Raw genomic sequence first — 19,644 nt, forward strand, 5'->3', positions numbered from 1 at the left:
CTCAGTATCGCTCTTGTTACCTGGTTGCACAGATTTTTCTAGGCTGAAGCGTTTAAATTAATTCTGTCTTTTCCGTGTCATCTCAGAAGGCTTTTTCTTTGAAGACCACAGGTGTCAGTGGCTCTCATTTTATATAGAAAAGAGCCAAGACACAGAGAAACTAAATGGTTTGCTGAAGACAACTAAGAAAGTCAAAACTGGAAAAGGAGGCTAGTACTGTAGAATTACTGGCTGGTTCTGTACTGTGGTCACTGTCATTTTTGTTGGAAAATCTGCAATGTGTAGATAGACTATTATTAATGTGTGATATCAGTAAGCACAGAGGAAAGGTGATGAAAATACAAACTTTAAATATTTTGGTTTTTGTTTATTTACTGTAATAAAACTGTCTCAATATCTGTAAACCTGCCACTGGAAACAGTTTAAATAAAACTTGGCTGGTCCACATTCTTGCCTGCATTATGCCACAGTAAGTCTAAAGTAACGGCATGGACAAGCCTCTCATCCCAGAGCTCAGTTGATCTTCAGCTGGTGCAACCAGCTAAATGTACTTGTAGAAATTAAAACACTAGTAAAAATTTGTGGTATCTGTGTCAACTGAAAACCAAATGGTTGTGTGAGTACGTTTACAACCTGAATATGTTTTTGAGAAATCTTCTCTATCATCTGTGAACAGCCGCTTCTTCTGTTGCCCATTATACTGGGGTACACAGTGTGAAGGTCTGCCCTTTTCCTAAATCAGTGTGAATATGCAGCTGGGCTGTACACCCCTGTTGCTCCACACCAGCTTCCCAGCATGGGGGCCTTTGGATGTTGGTGTTAGATTCTGGACTGAAACTAGGACCTGCATGAGCATCACTCACTCCTGGTGTCTGTGTGACACATGTGCATGTCTCTGTGGTAGCATGTCCTCCTCTGCCAGCAGTTCTACAAGCTCAAGTTTTTGCTGGCCCTGGCCTGTCTTCACCTGATTGCCTTTACCCCTGTACTAGAAATTTTGTGCTCCTCAAACAGGCTGAATTGTATGTGATCACACTCGCTATGTTCCAGGCACAGTAAGCGTGGTTTGAGCTGAAAGGCCTTGTTGACCCAGTCCCTCTGGGCTGTAAGAGGATGGAGATCCACAGTGAGACGTTCAGGTGTTCGGCAGTGGAGGGGCAGTAGGACAGGGAAGGGGCCTTACAGACGTGCTTTTCCCTCCAAGCCAGTCGTTCCTAGTGGTACTCTCCTTTACCTCCCCAGCTCTACGTGTCTCCTTGCTTTGCTAATCCTAGTAATCACAAGGTACTTCTAGAAGCAGGATTTTCTTCTAATTCAGTTCCTGAAGTTACTTGCAGCTCCCCTTGTGCTCTGGCTGTCAACTTGAGCATGAACCTTGAGTAGTCAGCTGAGCTGTGAATCATGGACAAAGCAACCCAGAGTGGCAGAGACGACAGAACAGCCACAAGAACTACTCGGCCTTCCAGTTCATTGCCTCAGTGGCAAAAGATCTTTCTATATAAATGCCAAGTGAGCAGTATAAATCACCCTGGAACTGCCATGCACTAAATCAAGAAGCAGAGAAATGAATGAATATTTGTAAACCGAGTGTCAGTGTAACTAAAACACTGTGTGGAACAATAGTCCTGTGATATGCCTGGTGCCATCGGGAGGCTCCGCGGCAGAGTCGGAGATCCACACAAAGGGGAGCGATGCAGAGGCACGCCGGCTGTGGCCAAGGCAGGTTGAGCTCTGTGCAGATAGCGTCAGTAATTTCATGGTTCAGAGGAGTAATTTCATGTACTGTATGAAGCAATAGGTATTTTGCTGTGCTAGCTTCAGGCTTTCACTGTGTGTCTGGGTGGATCTACTTTAACAGTAACAAAAGCCTTCCCGTTTCCAGCAGCTGCTAATCAGGGCTGATACTGGCTCCCATGACATCTCCCACTCCACAGTGCTGACCTGGAGCTGCTGTGGTTTAATTCACCAGCGTAGATGTGCCCTGGGCTTAGAGCTGCTAAAATATGCAGTCGGGGAGGGTAGTGTTTGAGAGTTGTTTCTACAGCCTGCTGCTTTCCCCAGCACTTGCCCATCACCTCACCTTACATTGGAAACTTTGGAAAGCTTCTGACAAAACAGAACGGCCCACGTATCTACTGAAGCAAGCAGGAATAGGCTGAGGCCAAGCCCTGCCAATCTGCTGGCAGTGCTGATCCCTTAGGCACGTAAAGCTCAGCTCCTGTGTCCTGATCAGCACTGTCACTGCTTAACCCGTCCCAGCACCTCCCTGTGTGGCCATGACCTCTTGTAGCACCTTTGTCCTACGTGAGCCGCAGCCTCATTAAGCAATAGGCTGAGTGGAGGTGATGAAAGTTATTCTAGGAGCTGGAGTTAAAACTAGAGCTTGCTTCTACAAAACTTCCAGTGAATGTGAACTTCACTGTGTTTGTAACTAAATATAAATTAATCCCAATTTTTGATTTTTCTGAGTAAGTTCTGCACTTGCATCCCTCCTGCCCCAAACCTGTACGCTGAGTAAAGCCTCCTAAAGGAGGCAGGTGCTGAAGTGATGGAGATCCTTTTAAGTCAGCAGACATCTATCTGAAGGGCCTCAGTAGTTTATTGGGGGGGTTTACCTTCTTTCCTTGAGGAGGAAAGCAAGATCGGGGGCAATCTCAATAAGGTTTAACAGTGACAGCAGAAAGTTTCCCGGTTGACAGCCTGCTTGTCTTGCTTTGCTTAAGCTGTAATTTGTGCTAGGTGGTGTGGCCCATCTTCCTCCAGTTTAGCCTGCTCTAACCTCCAGCACGGTCGCTGCGGGGAGTGTGTGGGTACTCACAAGCTGGATGTGTTACTGGATGGGGTCAGGTCCCTCCTGGCCGTGGGGCGTTGCGGTGCCAGGTGTGCGTGGGCTGTGGCTTGGGAGGCGAGCTTAAAATGTTTACCTGAGCATTTATCACTTTTCTTTGTCTGTCATTTTCAACTTTAATTCAAGTTGTGGTGTCTTCTGATCTTCCCTGGGGGGGAGGGCAGTGCTGGTGGCTTACCCAGACTGTCCCTCCATCGTTCCTATCACAGGACAACTTAGGCCAGGTCTTCATGCAATTGTTACCATGCTGCTGAGCGTGTCAGGATTTATTTATAACTTGTACCTACCAGATTTTATGTTGGGTATTCAAGCCTTGGTACGTTTACCAGGCATCTACCAGGTGACAAACTAAGCCCTCCAGCGAGAGCTACCGGTGGTGGCAAGGGCTGGGAGGGTTTCCTGGGCTGCCGCCCTTGCTCCTGCCTGGCTGCTGGGAGGAGGCTCTGCCCCTGCGCCCTGTGTAGGTGCCTTGTTTCTTCAGTCTGCCTCTGACTGGGAGATGACGTGTGCATTGGAAGATCCCTCCTCCTGTGGTTCTTGGAAGGAAGGGAGCATTTTTCTTGCCTGGAGTCACCTCTTGGCATCCACGCTGCCGCAGTCCAGGACGTCTGCACAGTAGCTGCTGTCAGCTCGGGCAGGTACTGCTGCATCAGTGACACGGCTGCCTGGGCTTCGGGTAGCTCTGGTGCTTTGCTATTTACCCAGCTTCTTAGAAGAGTATTTTTTTAAAGGTAATAGCAATACCCTGTGTAAAACATGTCCAGGCTTGAGATGCTGGCTGCAGGCACTGCAGCCCCTGTGGGAGCACCTCCTGTGGCCAGTGATACCTGCAGGCATCTGATGCAGCCCCTCCACAGCCCTCCTGCTCTTGCAGCTGGCCCCTGGTGCTGCAGTTTGATTTCTTGTGCTGAGTTAAGGCTTCCCTCTTCCTTTGCTCTTCCTCCTTTACAGCTGTAGGTTTTCATTTCCCTGCATCTTGGCTGGGCCACAGGTATGGAAAAGCTTGTTGGAGACTTCTGTAGAGATGGTTTTTTCGTGTCTGAGAGAAGAAAAGAGGATTTTGCAGTAGCCCAGCATGACGTTCACCCACCCTTTTCCCAGCACTGCAGCATGAACAGAACTGCAGAGGCAGGGAGGGAATCATCTGTGCCATGTGTTAGTTGTTAATTTTAGCTTTACCATCACTCTTGACGACAGGGCTTGGTTGTTTCCTACTGTAGGCAGCATGTAGCAGTTATCCTGGAGATACGGTGTGGCTGTGAGACAGTAGAGCTGCAGCTCATCCCCGAGCCATGGCGTGCTTTCAAGGAGTGCGATAGCCAGATTCTCTCTCCGACTCGCACAGCTGCTGTGTGCTGAAGTTGAGAGGCCAGATGGTGCCATTTATCTTGCATTTGTACTAAACCCTTGACTTCAGGTTAAGCGAGGATGGCACTAGGAACAGGCTGAGTTCCACACGTGTCTGAGGACAAAGCTTGGCCAAAAGGTGGTTATGTATCTGCTGTTATGTGTACTCCATTTAATCCTTGCCTACTGCCTTTTTCTCAGTTCTGAGTACCTGGTGAAGTCCATATGTACTGGCATGGTCAAAAGAGCACCCCAGGATTTGACGTACAGGTCCCAAACTGAACTTCTAAAGCATGGGCTGCTCCAGGGAACTCTTACAAGTATATTGTAGCAGCCTTTAATGTGTTCTAAGTTGTTGCTTGTACCTTTGCTTGTTGCAATGCATTGCATTTGGTCTCTTGAGTCTGGTGCAAAACAATTGACTACACCAGAAAATTCCCATCTTATTTTCTCCTGGTGCAGATACCAGCATTTTGCTAATGCATGAGTTACCCAGAGGGCATCGTGCAGCTGATGGCTGTGTTGCCGTGCAGTGCTGGAGTCTCGCCTGGGTTGCATCCAGAGGTGTTCTTTTGGCTGGCACAGTCGAGCTCGGTGAAGTGGACTGCTGAAATTTGTGGGGAGTGCTGGCGGTGTGCTACAGCTAACTCCAGCAGGGAGTCCCTGGGAGCTCATTCTAGTGTCATTTTTGTTGGTGGTCTTTTGCCGTGGTCCACAGAGAGTGTTTGTTCTGTCTCTACTCTCAGGTGTGGTTAAGCACTATGTGAGGATGCAGACATCTCTTGGCTGCAGCAAAGGAACGCTGTGACGGTGCTCCCACTCAGCCAACATTTATGCAAACTTTGGGTATATGTAGCATCTTATAACATCTTTTTCTAGCTAGAGAGACACTAGATCTGTAGGAGAGCTGATGACCTGAGTGGAAATTTAACAGTTAATGTGTTAAAGAACTGGAGCCACAATTGGCTGCTTAGAATAGAGGTGTCGGGAGGGGCAGGGAATCATATAAAGGCTGAAGCAGTTGATCTGAAGTCACATCAAGTGAAGTGTCAGAAATGAGACACGCTTGCTCTGTAACAGAACATTCTTCATAGGCGGTTTAACAAGCTTTGGAATTAAATCTGGGGGGAAAAAAAGTGTAGCTGTTATGTCAAGGCTTTCACAAGCTTGCAGTGTGCAGTCTGGGCTGCGACTGGTGGAAAACAGCCATGTAGTCAGTGCTTTTCCTAGGCAGTTATGAGCTCACACTATACTCACACCACAGCTGCATATATATTTTCCAAAATACACTTTTGGAATTATACATGCACTTTTTTAGTATGCTAATTGTCTCTGTGGTCATTCATTCCTGGAGTTAATGACTAGTCTCTTGGAGAAAACAAGTTAACAAACTGACAGCTGCTCATAACAAATCACTTGCTGGAGAGGCCAATGTAAGTTTAACATCCACAATAAATCCTTCTTTTGCTTCTGATGGTTCAGTGGAGCAATGGCAAAGAAATGAGGCAATAACTTCATTTATCAAAGCAGTTCATGGTTGTAGTAGACTTGTGCATGAGAGCTCATAGACAGAAATGCCAGAGAATTACTAACTGCGAATTTCTGCTCCTCTTTGAGTAATATTATTATGTGTAAATAGGAAAAGGTTGATCTCTTGGTATATAGACTATCAATAGCTGCCAGTCCTGGGTACATGGTTGACATGAAAGATGGGCAAGAAGGGTGCAGATAGCTGGGGAGCTCTGAAGGGGCTCTCTGCTGGCCCCACTGCCCAGAGCAAACTGAAATGTCATACCAAGACCTGATGCTGGAGTCACAGATTGTTCATTTCTGGTGTGAGCCCCAGGTTCTCCACTATGCGTACAACCCCTCCTGCCCCAGGGCCAGGAGGGACTAGGGTTATTGCAGAGCTCATGGTATGTGATGAGACAGAGCAGGCTTGTGGATGCTGTGCTGCTGCTGGGAGTAATTCCTGCAGCTGCTGCCTGACGGGACTCCTTTTCTGATCACACTGTCCATGCTAATCAATAACCATCTTTCATCAGCAGTTAACCATTAATTCATGGCAAATAGCAGACTTTTTTCATAACCTTTGGTTACAAATAAATAAACAGACATGTCAGCGTTGAATAAGGCAACAAATATTCTGAAATTCCCATTTCCTGTGTTGGAGCTGAGCTAGTCTAAGGACCAGCATTTTCTTAACACTTTGTGTGCAATGAACTGATGGATCTAGCTGGCAGCTAGTTTGTGTTACAGGTTTAGCTTGGGATATTGGTATTTGATAATATTGTAGTTCATGCATCACTGAAACACTGAAATCAGGTTTAAGATTTTTTTTAAAAAAAATCTATTATTAATAGATTTATTGTTTTTAAAAGTTGTTTCTTTTGACAAATATGCTTATGGTCCACAATGGCAATATTGTGCCAGGATGTTGAGCTAATTGAATGAAAGAGTAATCTCTCTTTGTGATTCAAAATGAGGGAGTTAAAGGTACAAACACCAAGAAACCCATGATTTAGTGAAAGGTCTTTCCATTTCAGTATTTGAATTAGCAGCATAGGAAGATTCTTTTCTTCAAATGTAATTATTTTTTAACTTGACAGTATCCCATTTAAACCGATCGCACTATACAGCCTGCACAGGTGCCTGTGTTAATGCTGCATTGAACTGAAAGAGTTCGGTTTCAGAAATGGTGTTTAAAATGTGTCTTGAATATCCTGGGCAAGAGGGCAGAGATATTAATGGGCATTGTGTTGTCTATGACTGTTGCCTTGTTGAGAGCCCAGGTGAAGTCTCAGCTGTATTATTGGGTACTGCTCTTCTGCCAGCTTTGCTCATCTCCATACAGCACCTGCCAGGGCCAGGCAGCATTCCTGTCTCTCTGGTGGGGCAGCTTAGGCCAGTTCATATACTGGGAGTGAATAAAAGCAAAACCTATGGAAACTGAACTGCGACACCAAACACTTCGTTAGCTTAACTTTGTTCTTTCTGCTATTAAAGTTTCCACCAGTTCATAGTATGCTAATTTCCCCCCAGCAGCTTGTGTTTGTGCTGTCTGTGTGTTTGTGTGTATAAAATGTTCACAGCACAGCAGGGGAGAATTGTAGAAGATTAAAGCCCAATTTTGTTGTCTCAAGTTCCTAGACTCTTAAGTATATTAGCAGTTCTGTTGATGTTAATGATTAATACTAAGTTTGTGCGTGCATTTGGGGAAATAAGGCCTCAAACAGCATGTGCAGCACAGCAGCTTCATTACAGAGTTGTATGAGGCAAAACTCTCAATTTTTATTTTGTACTGTAGTGTTTCAAAAATCACACAGCCTTGTTGTGAGATGTACTGTCCTGCTACAATCAAATAGAGACCAATGGTCATCTTGGAAAAACTTGAAATTAATGGTCCTGAGTATGTGACAGAAGGGCATGGATTCTCCAGCATTTAATTCCGTCTTCATGGGGATACGGAAGCAAAGTGATTCTTGAGTTATCTCCCTTTCCTGCTTTGAATATAGAGAGGTTATGCATAGATAGAAATATATGCTTAGGCAAAAGACTCTTGAAGTTATAATTATGAGGAAAAAGCTTTCTAAAAACAAACAAAAGACTACCCCAAAAAAACCTCTTTGTGTAGTGCTTATGGAAATCATGACCTTTCCTGTGAGTCTGCTGAGTGTGGAGCTAACTGCTGACTTTGACAGTCCTCATGGGAGTCATCCCCAGCATCACCGAGAGCAGGCTCGGTCAGTGAAGGTGAATTTCTGACCCTGCTGAAGCAAAACTGCTAGCCAGAATTTTTGCCCTTAGAGCATAAGGAAGGTAGAAGCCTTGCTCTTCTGTTTTGTAAGGTGCCTGGCTATGTTTATGAGGTTGCATACTACTATTAATGGAAAGTAAAACAATTATTAAATGTGACTGACAAACCCATTTTCCTGGTACTGCATGGCTTCTACCATGGACCCATGCTGTTGATGTTGCATTGCTGGAGAGGGGCAAAGAGAAGTCTTGGTTTTGGACTGAATTTTTGTTTTATTAGTGATTATTGAATGTAATGTGGTGGAGCACCTAGTTGTGAAGGTCTTGCTAAATTATTTCTTGAGCAAATGGAGTTATTTCCAGGGTGTGTGCAGAGTTTCTGTCCTCTTGTTGCCCCTGCCTCCTTTGGATTTCTGTCTTTAGCCAGCCTCAGTCTCCATATATTGGAACACCACCAGAGGCTTCCCCACCTTTTATTTTGGGTTAATTTCCATGCATTTGTTTCGCTCAAGCCACCTGCTGCTGTCTTGAGTACTTGAATCTATTCAGGGTGAGGAACTTATTGATTTAGGGCCTGATGGGGGTACCGTGAGTATTATGAATCAACAGCCCGGAGCTGTTTTTAGGAGCTGCGGAGGATTCTAACTTTCATTCTCTTTCTGCTTTCTAGGTATTTGTATAAAATGTGGAAAAGGTGTGTATGGAGCGAGCCAGGCTTGCCAAGCAATGGGTAACCTCTATCATACCAACTGCTTCACGTGCTGCTCTTGTGGTAAGTTGGATCTACCATAACCTTGTTAAGTGGCTTCCTTTGGTAATACGTATTCGTGTAGCAACCAGTATACAAAGTGAGACCTCATCGTGCCTGCTTCCTGAGGCAAAATTCCCATGCAAGACTCCAGCTTCAAAAGTTGTTTTTTATGTGCCATCTGTAAGTGTTCAATGGTGTTTTCTTAAGCAACAGCCTAGAAAAGTAGTATTTGGTTGTTTTAAGTGCTGTGTTTCCAAAATGTCTTCAACCTGGCCATTAAAAGCACTACCTACTTTAAATCACTTGTGTTTATTGAACAGTAATGTGCATTTATCATTTTTAGAGAAAAATGATAATTTTTTTGCAGCCAAAACCATATTTTTCTTCACTTTCCATTTGCAAATGCAGCTGTAGTCAAGCATGTATATTTGTCATTTCTGTATATACATAATGCTCAAAAATTGTTCTCGTATGTTTGAATGTGATAAGAACAAATAGAAACTGCATGTTGAAACACCTTAAGCTGTAACAATACTTTATTTTTGTAGAGGAAAACTTGCAGGTAAATCACTGTCTCCTCCGTGCCATTCTTATGACCATTTTAGATTTCTCTTTTAATCTGAACGCATCTGAAAGTGATGCATTCTATATGTGATTTGGGGAAGACATGACTTTGCTGGAAAAACAGGACTTAGAAAATTCAGGGCAGCACTTTCAGAAGTGTTTGCCTTAAGTCAAGCATTGTGACCTGAAGTTGGAAAATTTCTCAGTGTCTTGACTGTAACTGCTGAGAGCTCACAAATTCCCACCGAGTTCAAGGGAAGTACAAGAGCTAAATTTTCAGGAGTCGGGTAATGTTTCTTGATATACCCACACATTTATTTGGGTTCCTAATATATGAAAGTATTTGTCTGGATGTTGAAGATCTTGTTACAATACATAAACACAGCAAAAGATTTACTCTGAGCAGAGTATGCTGAGCATAAATTGTTTATAAAAAGGATTAATTGAGGATTAGAAAAAGAGTAAGATTATTGGCATAGAACCAACCAAGTTGATAATGAAAAGACCATTGTAAAGTTCACTTGTGAAAGGAGAAGTGTCCTCTTTTCTCCTGACATCTGTACAGATAAATATTGTTTTGAACAAACCTAAATTTCGAACGTAGAATTTAGTGGCCTTTACAAATGACGCTGGACCATTACCAGGTTCTAGAATAAACTGATCTCAAACCTTCAGGGATTGCTCTTGACTTTGCTCAAGTCTGACAGTGAATGAGTGGTTATTTTGTTTGCTCCTAAAGTGAACAGCATCCTGCTTAGCAGAGGATTACAAAATACGATATCAGATAATATCTATCCACTCATCGCCAACATTAACCTAACCTAATTGCATGGGTGAATTCCAGCTTCCTCTCTGGGGCAGGCGTGGGTTTTTTAAGTAGTCGGGATGCATGTTTGCTACCACAGGGGTCTGTACACAGGTCACTGTGTTCCTCAGAAGAATGTATAAGGGCTGAGGAATGTATTTTAACAGCAAAATACAAACCCAACTTAATTATTCAAAAGCACAACAAGCTTTTCTGACTGTCCTGGCAAGGTATGTGTGGCCGGTGTACATCTGCCATAGGGCAACTTGAGACATGTCTGTTCGCAGCGTAGTTTTGCCCCACCCCACGGTGCCAGTGGAATTTCGTGACTCACAGCAGCTCTCTGTGAGTCACGCACACGCATGAAGAAACGGTGCTGCAGGTTGTCTTCTGAGCTTCTCCCTGTACTGCTCATGGGCTGGAGGGCCCAGCTAGCATCCGCCAGGATGCTTTGCAAGCAAGAAGGGCTTGGATTTCCTTCTGTCTGCCACCTCTGATACCATCCCATCGAAGCAGAATGTGCGGGCACTTTTCTGTGTTAGGCTCTGACAAGGTGGATGTGCTGATAATGTGGCAGTTGGCCTGAGCGCGGGTGAAAAAACTTGATCAAAGCTTAGGTTCAGCTGTGTGCAATTATGAGTCAAAAGCAGAGCTTTTCCTCTCAACTCAGCTCCAAAATAGTATCAAAAAACGACCATAGCTGGAAAGGGGGTGTTGCATTAACTCTTTGGTTTCCCCATCTATGGGAATCGCATCCTGGAGTGTGTTGCTGAAAAGGCTTTACAGAACCTTTCGTGCAAGCAACCAAACGCAAACTTCTCACAGTACTGCAGTTTATGAACAGGGAGTTCATTTTGCCTTCAGTGTGACATTGGTGGGACCCAGGTGGAATTCTGTGGTCTAGTTTTGGTGCCCACCTTTGAAGAGAGGAGGAAAAGCTGGAGAGGGTCTGAAAGGAGTTACATAGGTGATTAAAGGCTGAAGGAAAGCTAATTGTGAGATCCTGGTGTATTTGGGGTATCAGAAATGATGGGACGGACATGTGGCTGGACCTCAGATACTTTTACCAGAGAACAGCGTTATAAAGTGGTCTCACATGTACTAGAGACAAACACAAGAGACGTCTTTTCTGGAGGCTGAAATGACACAATTCAAATACAAAATCAAAGACTGTTTTCATACAATGAGGATGATTAACTGCTGGAACGAAACAGCAAGAGAAGTGGCAGATTCTCTGTTCTTCTTTGTTTTCAAATTAAGACCAAATGTCCCTTTGGAAAGTGTTTTAAGTTGAGCCAAGCTTTTAGATTCAATACATAGGTAACTGGGTGATTATTAATGACCTGTGCTGGGCAAGAGGTCACAGCACACAGACTAATGCTCCTTCTGAGCCTTTGACAAGAGAGTGGAGAAGTACGTTAGTGCTCTCTGCCTAAAACAATTCCTATGTATACTTAGAAATCTGAGACAGAGTAAGAGTGCAAGCTTGCCATTCTTTTTTTCCTTTTTTTACCCCCAAATAACAAGAATGATCCCAACTCTCCTCCAGCAGTTGAGTCTTACTTTCAATATAATGAATCTAGAAGTAGAAGGCAGTAACCAAAGAAGAAAAATTTTGTACCTGAAGACATCTGATTTAGATAAGGGCCCAATATTTAACCAGCTGCAATTAAAAAAAAAAAAAAAAAATTCAACCCCCTGGGAAAAGTTGCGGTTTGGAGACCACTTAGGCTGAAATGTGATATTGAGTGATGGAGCCTCCAAGGGCCTCATTTCAGCACTCAGCAGTGAGTATTTTCAGCTCAGCAAAGACAAGTGCAGTTATGCGGAGAAGTGGGAAGAGACCCTCAGTAGGAAATTCTTCTGGAGTCAGAGTCCTTTCTTAGGCACTTCTTTGGGTTTAACCTTGGTTTCAGTGTCAAGTGCCATCTGTCAGGGCACCCTAGTTGAAAAGGGCGGCACGTGGCAGAGTGGGCCATCCTGCACCCCTGAGGGAGCATACAGGGCTTGCCCCAGCACTGTCCTTTTCGACTTCCACCACCATATACCACACCAATGCTGGAGGGTTTGTGTTGCCTGTAATTAGGAGGAAAACCTAAAATGCGCTCACAGGTGCAGGCACCTCTGAGGACTCCAGCCTTGCTAGTGTAGAAGTGTGAGGATGCAAGGATGGATTCTCAAGGGTCTTCTACAGTGATGGTGGTTAGCTCTTGAGAACATGAATGCAGAAAGATGAGGAAATATTGCAGAGATACAGTAAATCAACAGGAGACTTCTGTCCCCTTTAGATGTTTTGGTAAAATGCTCAGATCGTACATCTCTTCACTGTCTTCCTAGGTTCTGTCAATCTTTGGGATAAAACTCAATAATATATTGATTCAGAGTTGTGCAGGATCTCTTCAAAAAAAGGAAATCTTGCCAATGAGCTGAGGTGAGAGGAAAAATGGAAAGGAAAAGTAAATGACCTGGCAGGCACATTTTATGTGCTGTGTTTCTGCCTCTTCAATGTGTTCAGTGGGCTTTGGATGGTTGAGCCTTGCTCCCATAACTGAACAAGTTCAGCATCTCAGAACTCTGCTCTGTCAGTTTGGTTTTGTTATGTCTCTGTGTAAACCCCTGTTGCCTTCTGCAAAAAGCCATGCTTCTCAGATAGCTTTTTTCCTAGAGGTCAGGTAATTCTCTTCAGGGGCTGTAAAAGCCAAAGCAATGTGGTTTCCCTGGGACCAAGTAGTTCGATGTAGATCTTTATGCACAATCTCTTAGAGAAAAAAACTGAAGCTTGTTAGGATGGTTTTTAAATGTAGATTCAAATCCTCTTTCAGCCCTAACAGCAGTGGAAACTGTTTTAGGCCTTGATTCAGCAAAACACTTAGACATGTGCTTAAGTATGTTCTATTTCTCATATGTAAGCACACTTTGCTGAATCTTCAATAACAGAGATTAATTCAGGCAACAGCATACGCTGTCCCTTCTGTTAAGTGTAAAATTTTGGTTTTGGCAGGAGTTCACTTGCAGATTTTTCTTATGGAAGACAAGAGCTGAAAAATGTCTGCCTGAAAAGCTCATTATCTAATTCCTCTTGGTAGTATTTCAGAGCGTGACAGGATTTCTTGAAGAACAATTGCAATAACGCCAGATCACTTGTGTGCTCTAAGTGCAGGTGATCAGCTGCAGGAATTAATGGGCTCTGTTTGATACTCATTACAGAAGATAACATGAGTTTGCAGATGATAATGCCATCCACAGCATCTTTTCAGGCTGAAAATTTTAATTCAGTGGCAATGGTTGTAGAAACTGCAGTAAGACTACATCTTTACAACGAGGAATATGGGTTTGTTATTTGTTACTCTGCAGGTGTAGGAGATGGGCAGGGAATGAGCTTTGCAGATCTAAGGGTGTGCAGTCTCAGCTTTTAGAATATGGAGATGTATTTCACCATGAAAACCAGGAATGCATTCTGGTCTCTTAGATGAAGGCAAATGTTGGAGCATGCCATTTGTTAATTTGCACTTTTGTCACTGGTTTTAAGGCACAGGAAATCACTGCAAGATCGGTCAGAAGCCTAAAGCAAACTGTATAATCCCAGAGGTACGCAGCCCATTTCTTACCTGGTAGCTATTGATCAGAGTGGAGCACTCACGGAGGTTTCATACAGTTTAATTTTAAGGGACAGCTCGTAAAGGTGTCATGGTTCCGCTGATTGCTGGTGCTGCTGCTGCCTCATCACCAGCCTGTGTCCAGACTTCACAAGCTGATTGCCTCAAGCCTTAAGAGAAGCTCACAGCCAGGGCTGACAGTGCTGCCATTTTAAAAGGCCCAAGTGGGACAATGGTAGCAGTAGGTATTGTTACCCTGAAAGTACAGAGAGCAGTTCTGAACTAGCCCGTACCCTCCAACTGATGTGAAAAGGGAATTGGTTCATGGCTGTGGATGCTACCTGCCTTTTCACTCGTCTTAAGTCTTGGAGACAACAGGTCCCTTCTGACTAGGGCCGCTCAGTGCTGCTGTATGTAGATGTCTATTAACAGGAGGTTGCTTGTGTCCCAGCTTGTAGGGAGAAGTTCCTTGTGACACTGGAAATGATCTCTTGCGTATTTGCTGCCCTGGGTTGAACCTTTGATTGCTCTTGGTGGTAGTAAGGCACAGAACATCTTAAGGGAGCTGTGTCCCTTAAGTATATATTTATCAGCAGCTGGTGAGTTTTTAAAATACCCAAATTCCCAGCGGAAGGTTCATTTTTAATTCATATTTGTTCTATCCCCACAGTGTATTTATAAGTTTGGCATGAGTCACTGCATCCAAAATGTGTATTGCCAGTACTTACTTTCTAGCCTTAAATTCTATGTGAATGAGATTTTCACATAGAATAAAAAAAAAAAAATTCAGTGTCAAATCTATGAGCTTTACTCTGTGTGTCCACCAATGTTAGAGTTGGTAGTCCCAGTGCTACAAATGTGTGTGCGTGTCAGTGGCTTTTAACTCTTTAGAGCCTCACGGCTGACTTGGAGGTGACTCAGTTTTAGGTTCAGTATCTGTTCATCTGACTGCCACTGCATTATGCGACTGTTCTGAGCACCAAGGAAACACAGCAAGAACCCTAACGGAAGAGGAGCTAATGAGTATTGCTGTGAGGGGTACGTTGCTGTGCAGTGAAAGTCTCCTGGGTAGCTAATGTCCTTGCACGCTTTTCCCTGCTGTTTTCTAACCTCATACTGTGGGACCAGAGCAGACTGGAACTTTGGGATTTTTGGTCTGTAATCCTGCCAGAGCCATTGGCTAGTACCTGGTGCTCAGGGGAAGACAAGCCGGCGGCTGATTCAGTGCTGTGCATGTGGGAACATTCCTCCCCGACCCCTGTGGCCTGGAGCGTGAGAGCTGGATGCCCTCAACTTGCATAACTGCGATTGTTACTCATCTCCGACTCAGACCCCGTGTTCGGACTGAATTCACAGCCACCTGAATGCTTGGTGGTTTCCAGGCCATAACTGGAGCTGACAGTAGGTCCTGATGCACTGCGTGTGGGGCAGTTACTTTGAGGTGGGTTTCACTGGAAAAGCCAAGCACTTTGGAGAGGTGCGAGTTTGGTTAGGAAAAAGGACTGAAGGATTTGCTGTAAGTGCCGCTAAGACTGCGGTTTGTATAGACGTGTAATTGAGATAACTTTCAGCGTTGCTACAGGAGTGCAGAATTTTGCCTGAGTCATTCTGCGTCTTTAGGATAAGTTACAGCCTGTGCTTAGCCCTGTGCTTTCCGTTTTAGCGCCTATCAAGACAGATAGTTAAAAGCTATTTCAGGTATGTCTGCAACTGAAGTCCCAGACGAACCCATTAATGCAAAAGTCATGGAAAGGGAAGTGCTCACTTTAAAAAGAGGCTGTTGGATGGTAGAGATGACAGCTGGCTTCAGATGGTTCGGGTTCACCTTGCGCAAGACTCTGAACCATGAATGAGTCTCAGCAGAGGAATGTAATCTTGTCTTCTGGTAATTAAAAGTCAAACTTGGATACCAGCCCGTGTAAGAGCCTAAGTACCTTCGGGTACCAATCGGTAGAAAAATGTTCTTGATCCGTGTTCAGTCTGATAATATCCCAGGCTTCAGAAAAACAAAAAAAAAGATGGGATGGGAAAAGGGTAAGCAGAAATGTTCGAGATGGGACTGACACAGGAAACTCTCCTTTATTTAGAATGCATTTAGTTGGTTTTTATGTTTTAGGAGGTATTTAGTAGTTTCTGTGCGTTGGTCTCCGTTGTCCCAGCTAGCTCTGTGTGCTTCACTTCAGATAAATAGACCAGTCCATTGACTGTGTCCCTTCTACAGATGATACATGTTATGTTACAAAAGGTTTTAAATTCTGTGACTGCTTTAAATTAAGTTATTTCAGCTCTAGGAGAGAACATGTTTTTTAAGGGTGACTCATCTCATTGGCCTGGTCTGGGCCTTACTTCCATGGGGACACCTCAGATTTGTGAAGATGCATGTGCTTAAAGTTTTTTTGGTTTGGGGGTCTTAATACAGAGTATCCCTCTTCCCTGAGGACTGCTTTAGCAGCAAGCGTTGGTAGATCTGGAGGCTGACCCCCAGGGAGAGATAATGTTGATAGGTAGCTAGCCAACAGAGAAACAGAACCATTTCCATTCCCTATTTCTGATTATCAGAGGGCATGTGATGAATAGCTGGCTGGTGGTTTGTCTCTATCTCCTTGTTTCCTTGAAAGGTAATAATTGTGTTCTGCTCTGAATTATTCCAGCATGAAATGGATGGCTTTTGGTGGTTATTTTAATTGGTGGGGGTTGCCTGGCAACTAATAATGGAAGCTTTTGTCTATGTTGATTGACTGACCATAGATGTATTCCTCCCACAATATTTTTGTAATTCATACTGTGGAACCAATCGCTGACAGCACCTGTGATCCTTTCAGGGATTGGAAGACACACAAATTACAAACAATTTAACAAAGTTTCTGCCTCTGTTTTTTATTGCTCCGTAAGAACCACAGAGAACCTAATCACTTACTTCCATAGTTTTACGTGTTTGGAATGCCACCTATTGTGTAGCGTAACAAGCTTTGATAAAATGTCCCTGTTTTTTTCCCTCTACATTATTATCTGCAAGTCTTGATTGTCTTAGCCTAAAACCCACACCTCTTCTGCATTTTTTTTTTTTTAAATCTTTCCCTTATACTCTTTTTTTCTCTTTCTTGCCTTCCCCTCCACCCGTTTAAAATGTTTTCTTGGAACACATCTCAGTTTCTCCAAGAGAAGAGATTCCCTTGGGCTGCTGTTGAGTTCATCTCTCAAAGGGGAAGAAATCCAGATAATCCAGAGCAGAGTGCAGGCAAGTCAGTGACATTATCAACAGATGTTTCTGTTTCCTATTTCCAGGTCCTGTAATTTTTAAATATTACCTAAAAACAAAGGGGAAAAACAGGTGGAAGGAAAAAAGTGAAGAAGAAATTGAGTGAAAGGAGATGCACACAGTTGGCTTCCTGTAATTTTAATGATCTAAGTTTCTGCTATGTGGTGTCCCTACATATTTTGCAGAGTGCCTAGTCAATAGTCTAGTGACATCTTTGATCTTTTACTCATCTGAAAACTAGATCCCAGAATGCTGTAGCTCTCTGAAGTAATTTCTAATTTAATATAGATAATTATCACTCCTTCAACAACAGATCAACTCTGTCTCCACACGTGCCAGTTAATCAGTTTGTCCTTCATCACTTCAGCACTCAGTAAATCAGTTCTTCCTCCCACAACCAGCTGATAGTTTCTCCGTCGATGCCTATCTGAGTAAATTTGGTCCTCACACACAGACCTGTCCATGTACAGGAACATGTCCATGCTCATGTGTTTGGCCTCCCCTCTAAACCTGTGTCACCTGGATACTCTCCTATCATTTAACTGAATCTTGGCCTTTGTTGTACCCTTTGGATGTGTGGATCTCACCATTACTGCTCTGGTCTGACCCAGACCTGTGGTCTGTGGGACCACTACCCGATTCTTTTCCTTGTGTGTTGGAAGGATTGAACTTCAGCTTTTGTCTCTGATGCATCTTCTGTGAAGAAGGGAAGGACAGCTTTCCGTCTCCCTTGACTTTCTTTTTCCTTTTTTCTGCCTATGTTTGCTCTGGCATGTGCCTGCTCTACTGCTTAAGAATTCAGCGTTTATTGTTATTTCTGTGTGGGCATCTTTTGTTCTTCATTTCAAACAAGCACAACAAGTTTCTGTAGTAAAGCTTCTAACTGTGTGTCAGTAGCTTTTTCCACAAAAAATAGTGAGCTTGCCCCCTTGCCCTTGGCACTGTTTGAAATTTTGCTGTACTCTGGTCATTTCCCATTTTGACTCCTTATGCATATCTCAGGCTTTTCCTGGATCCCTGAGTTCCCAGGGTCTAAAGACGCCAGACTGCTGGCAGCTCATCATCCCCTTGCCAGGGAGGCAAGATTATATCACTTCGCAGCGTGAAAGCTTCAGTCTGTCCATCCTCACCAGCAAAACGCCTTTTCCAAACTTCCTCTGTACTTCTACAACTGAGTAGTTTTCAGTTCTTATTCCTGTTACCCATTTTCCTGCTTTCTGCCTCCAGTCTTGGACTTCTTGCCGTCCCTTCCCTGGTGACCCTCCACTGCGCAGCAGCTGGACCCCTCCTCTCCCCCTTTACCAGGCCACACACCACCCCTTGCTCCTGCCCTGCAAGTCCTGCCTGATGAGAACAGGAGTGCAGATGAGGTTACTAACTCGTCCTTAATATAATAATTCTTGTTTACTGCTTGTTTCAAGGGTGAGATGTCTGTATGGGCTGAGAACTCATTGATGTTCCACACCAGAAAGCAGCCTGGGTTTTGTCTTATAAATTAATTCTACAGATCAAAGGTTTCCACTGCCACTCTTCACCTGAAAGATGCTTTTACTTCTTGCGAGTCTAGAAAAGCTGTTTCCCGTAAGAGTATTGCCATGTACAAAACAAAATAATTTTTTTTGTAAAGTCCGTTTTCACATTTATAAAATAAACAGTGGGAGCAAACAAGCATTCTGTTTTTCAGCCTTTTTTCTGGCAGAGGGTATTGACAAACAACAGAGACAATTCTTAGGCGAGAGGATTGATAGGTTGGTAGTCATGAAGGGGTAAATTGGCCCTGTGAGTTGGGCGACAGGGTTTTATTTACTCCACTTGCTGCAGGCTCCATTGTCATCTTGGGCAGATCACTTAGTTTGTCCAGCTTTGCCCATGTGGAGATAATTCTTCTCACCTACCTCACATGGGTGATACTGTGCTGATTTAATTAATATTTTGAAATTATTTGGAGATCCTGAGGTCAAAGTACTGGAGAAGTGAGTTTTGTAAATTATTAAATAATTATTGTTGCATCACAAATGGATGCATTCACTGGAGAAAACACTTGCAGTATCTGGCAGCCAAGCCATACAGCTGCTGCAGTGTGCTACTGAAAATAATTACTTGCTCAAATAATGCATATTTACAGTTTATGGAGGACCATTTTGAGGATTATATATCATGAAACACACGGAGTAATGTAAGAAAGACTGCTTTCCCAGCACTGCTCCCCAGAGCCCTTAGTGCCTGGGCCATGTGAATAACGTTCCCATTCCTCTGTCCAAGCCCAATGTTGTGTTTTTAATTTATTTTAAGTATCCAAGGAATGCTGTCTCCAGTATTCAGAGGACTCTAAATCGGATGTGAGACACAAACGCACCAGAGAAGCTTATCGGAGAAACAGGCTTGGCACGAAGCCTACATAAACAACCATAAATTTTTTCTCATTTAAATGACAGGACTTGGGAGGATTGGCCAATTATAGCTGCAGTGGGCTGTCCTTGGGCACCAAGGAAAGTGCTTTGGTGACCCCTGGTATTTGACATGAGCTGAATGTTTTGCTTGCTTATAAACTTACTGTTACAGAATGACCAGCTTGGTTCTGGTAAATTGACTTCTACAGGACATTTTCCAGAGTTATTTACCAGCAGTGGTGGTTTTCCTCCTGTCCTTGGACTTCTTGGGAAATTTTAGCTTGGTTTTTAACCCAGGTAGAGAAGAGCTCTTGTTCCCAACCGCTCT

The 19,644-nt window shown here is 43.8% G+C and overlaps 1 protein-coding gene across 1 annotated transcript in view; it reads left to right on the top strand.

The window, feature by feature from the left end:
- The window catches only part of LOC104470421 (Wilms tumor protein 1-interacting protein homolog), a gene marked incomplete at both ends in the record, with an annotated part of 72,666 nt that overhangs the window by 19,208 nt on the left and 33,814 nt on the right, over positions 1-19,644 (top strand). Inside the window, one exon of the mRNA XM_010085347.1 lies at positions 8,622-8,723. Within this exon, the coding sequence (XP_010083649.1) occupies positions 8,622-8,723 (102 nt within the window). The remainder of the gene's footprint in view (positions 1-8,621; positions 8,724-19,644) is intronic.

Source organism: Pterocles gutturalis, unplaced genomic scaffold (assembly GCF_000699245.1).
Source record: "Pterocles gutturalis isolate BGI_N339 unplaced genomic scaffold, ASM69924v1 scaffold175, whole genome shotgun sequence".
NCBI classification, from domain to species: Eukaryota; Metazoa; Chordata; class Aves; order Pterocliformes; family Pteroclidae; genus Pterocles; species Pterocles gutturalis.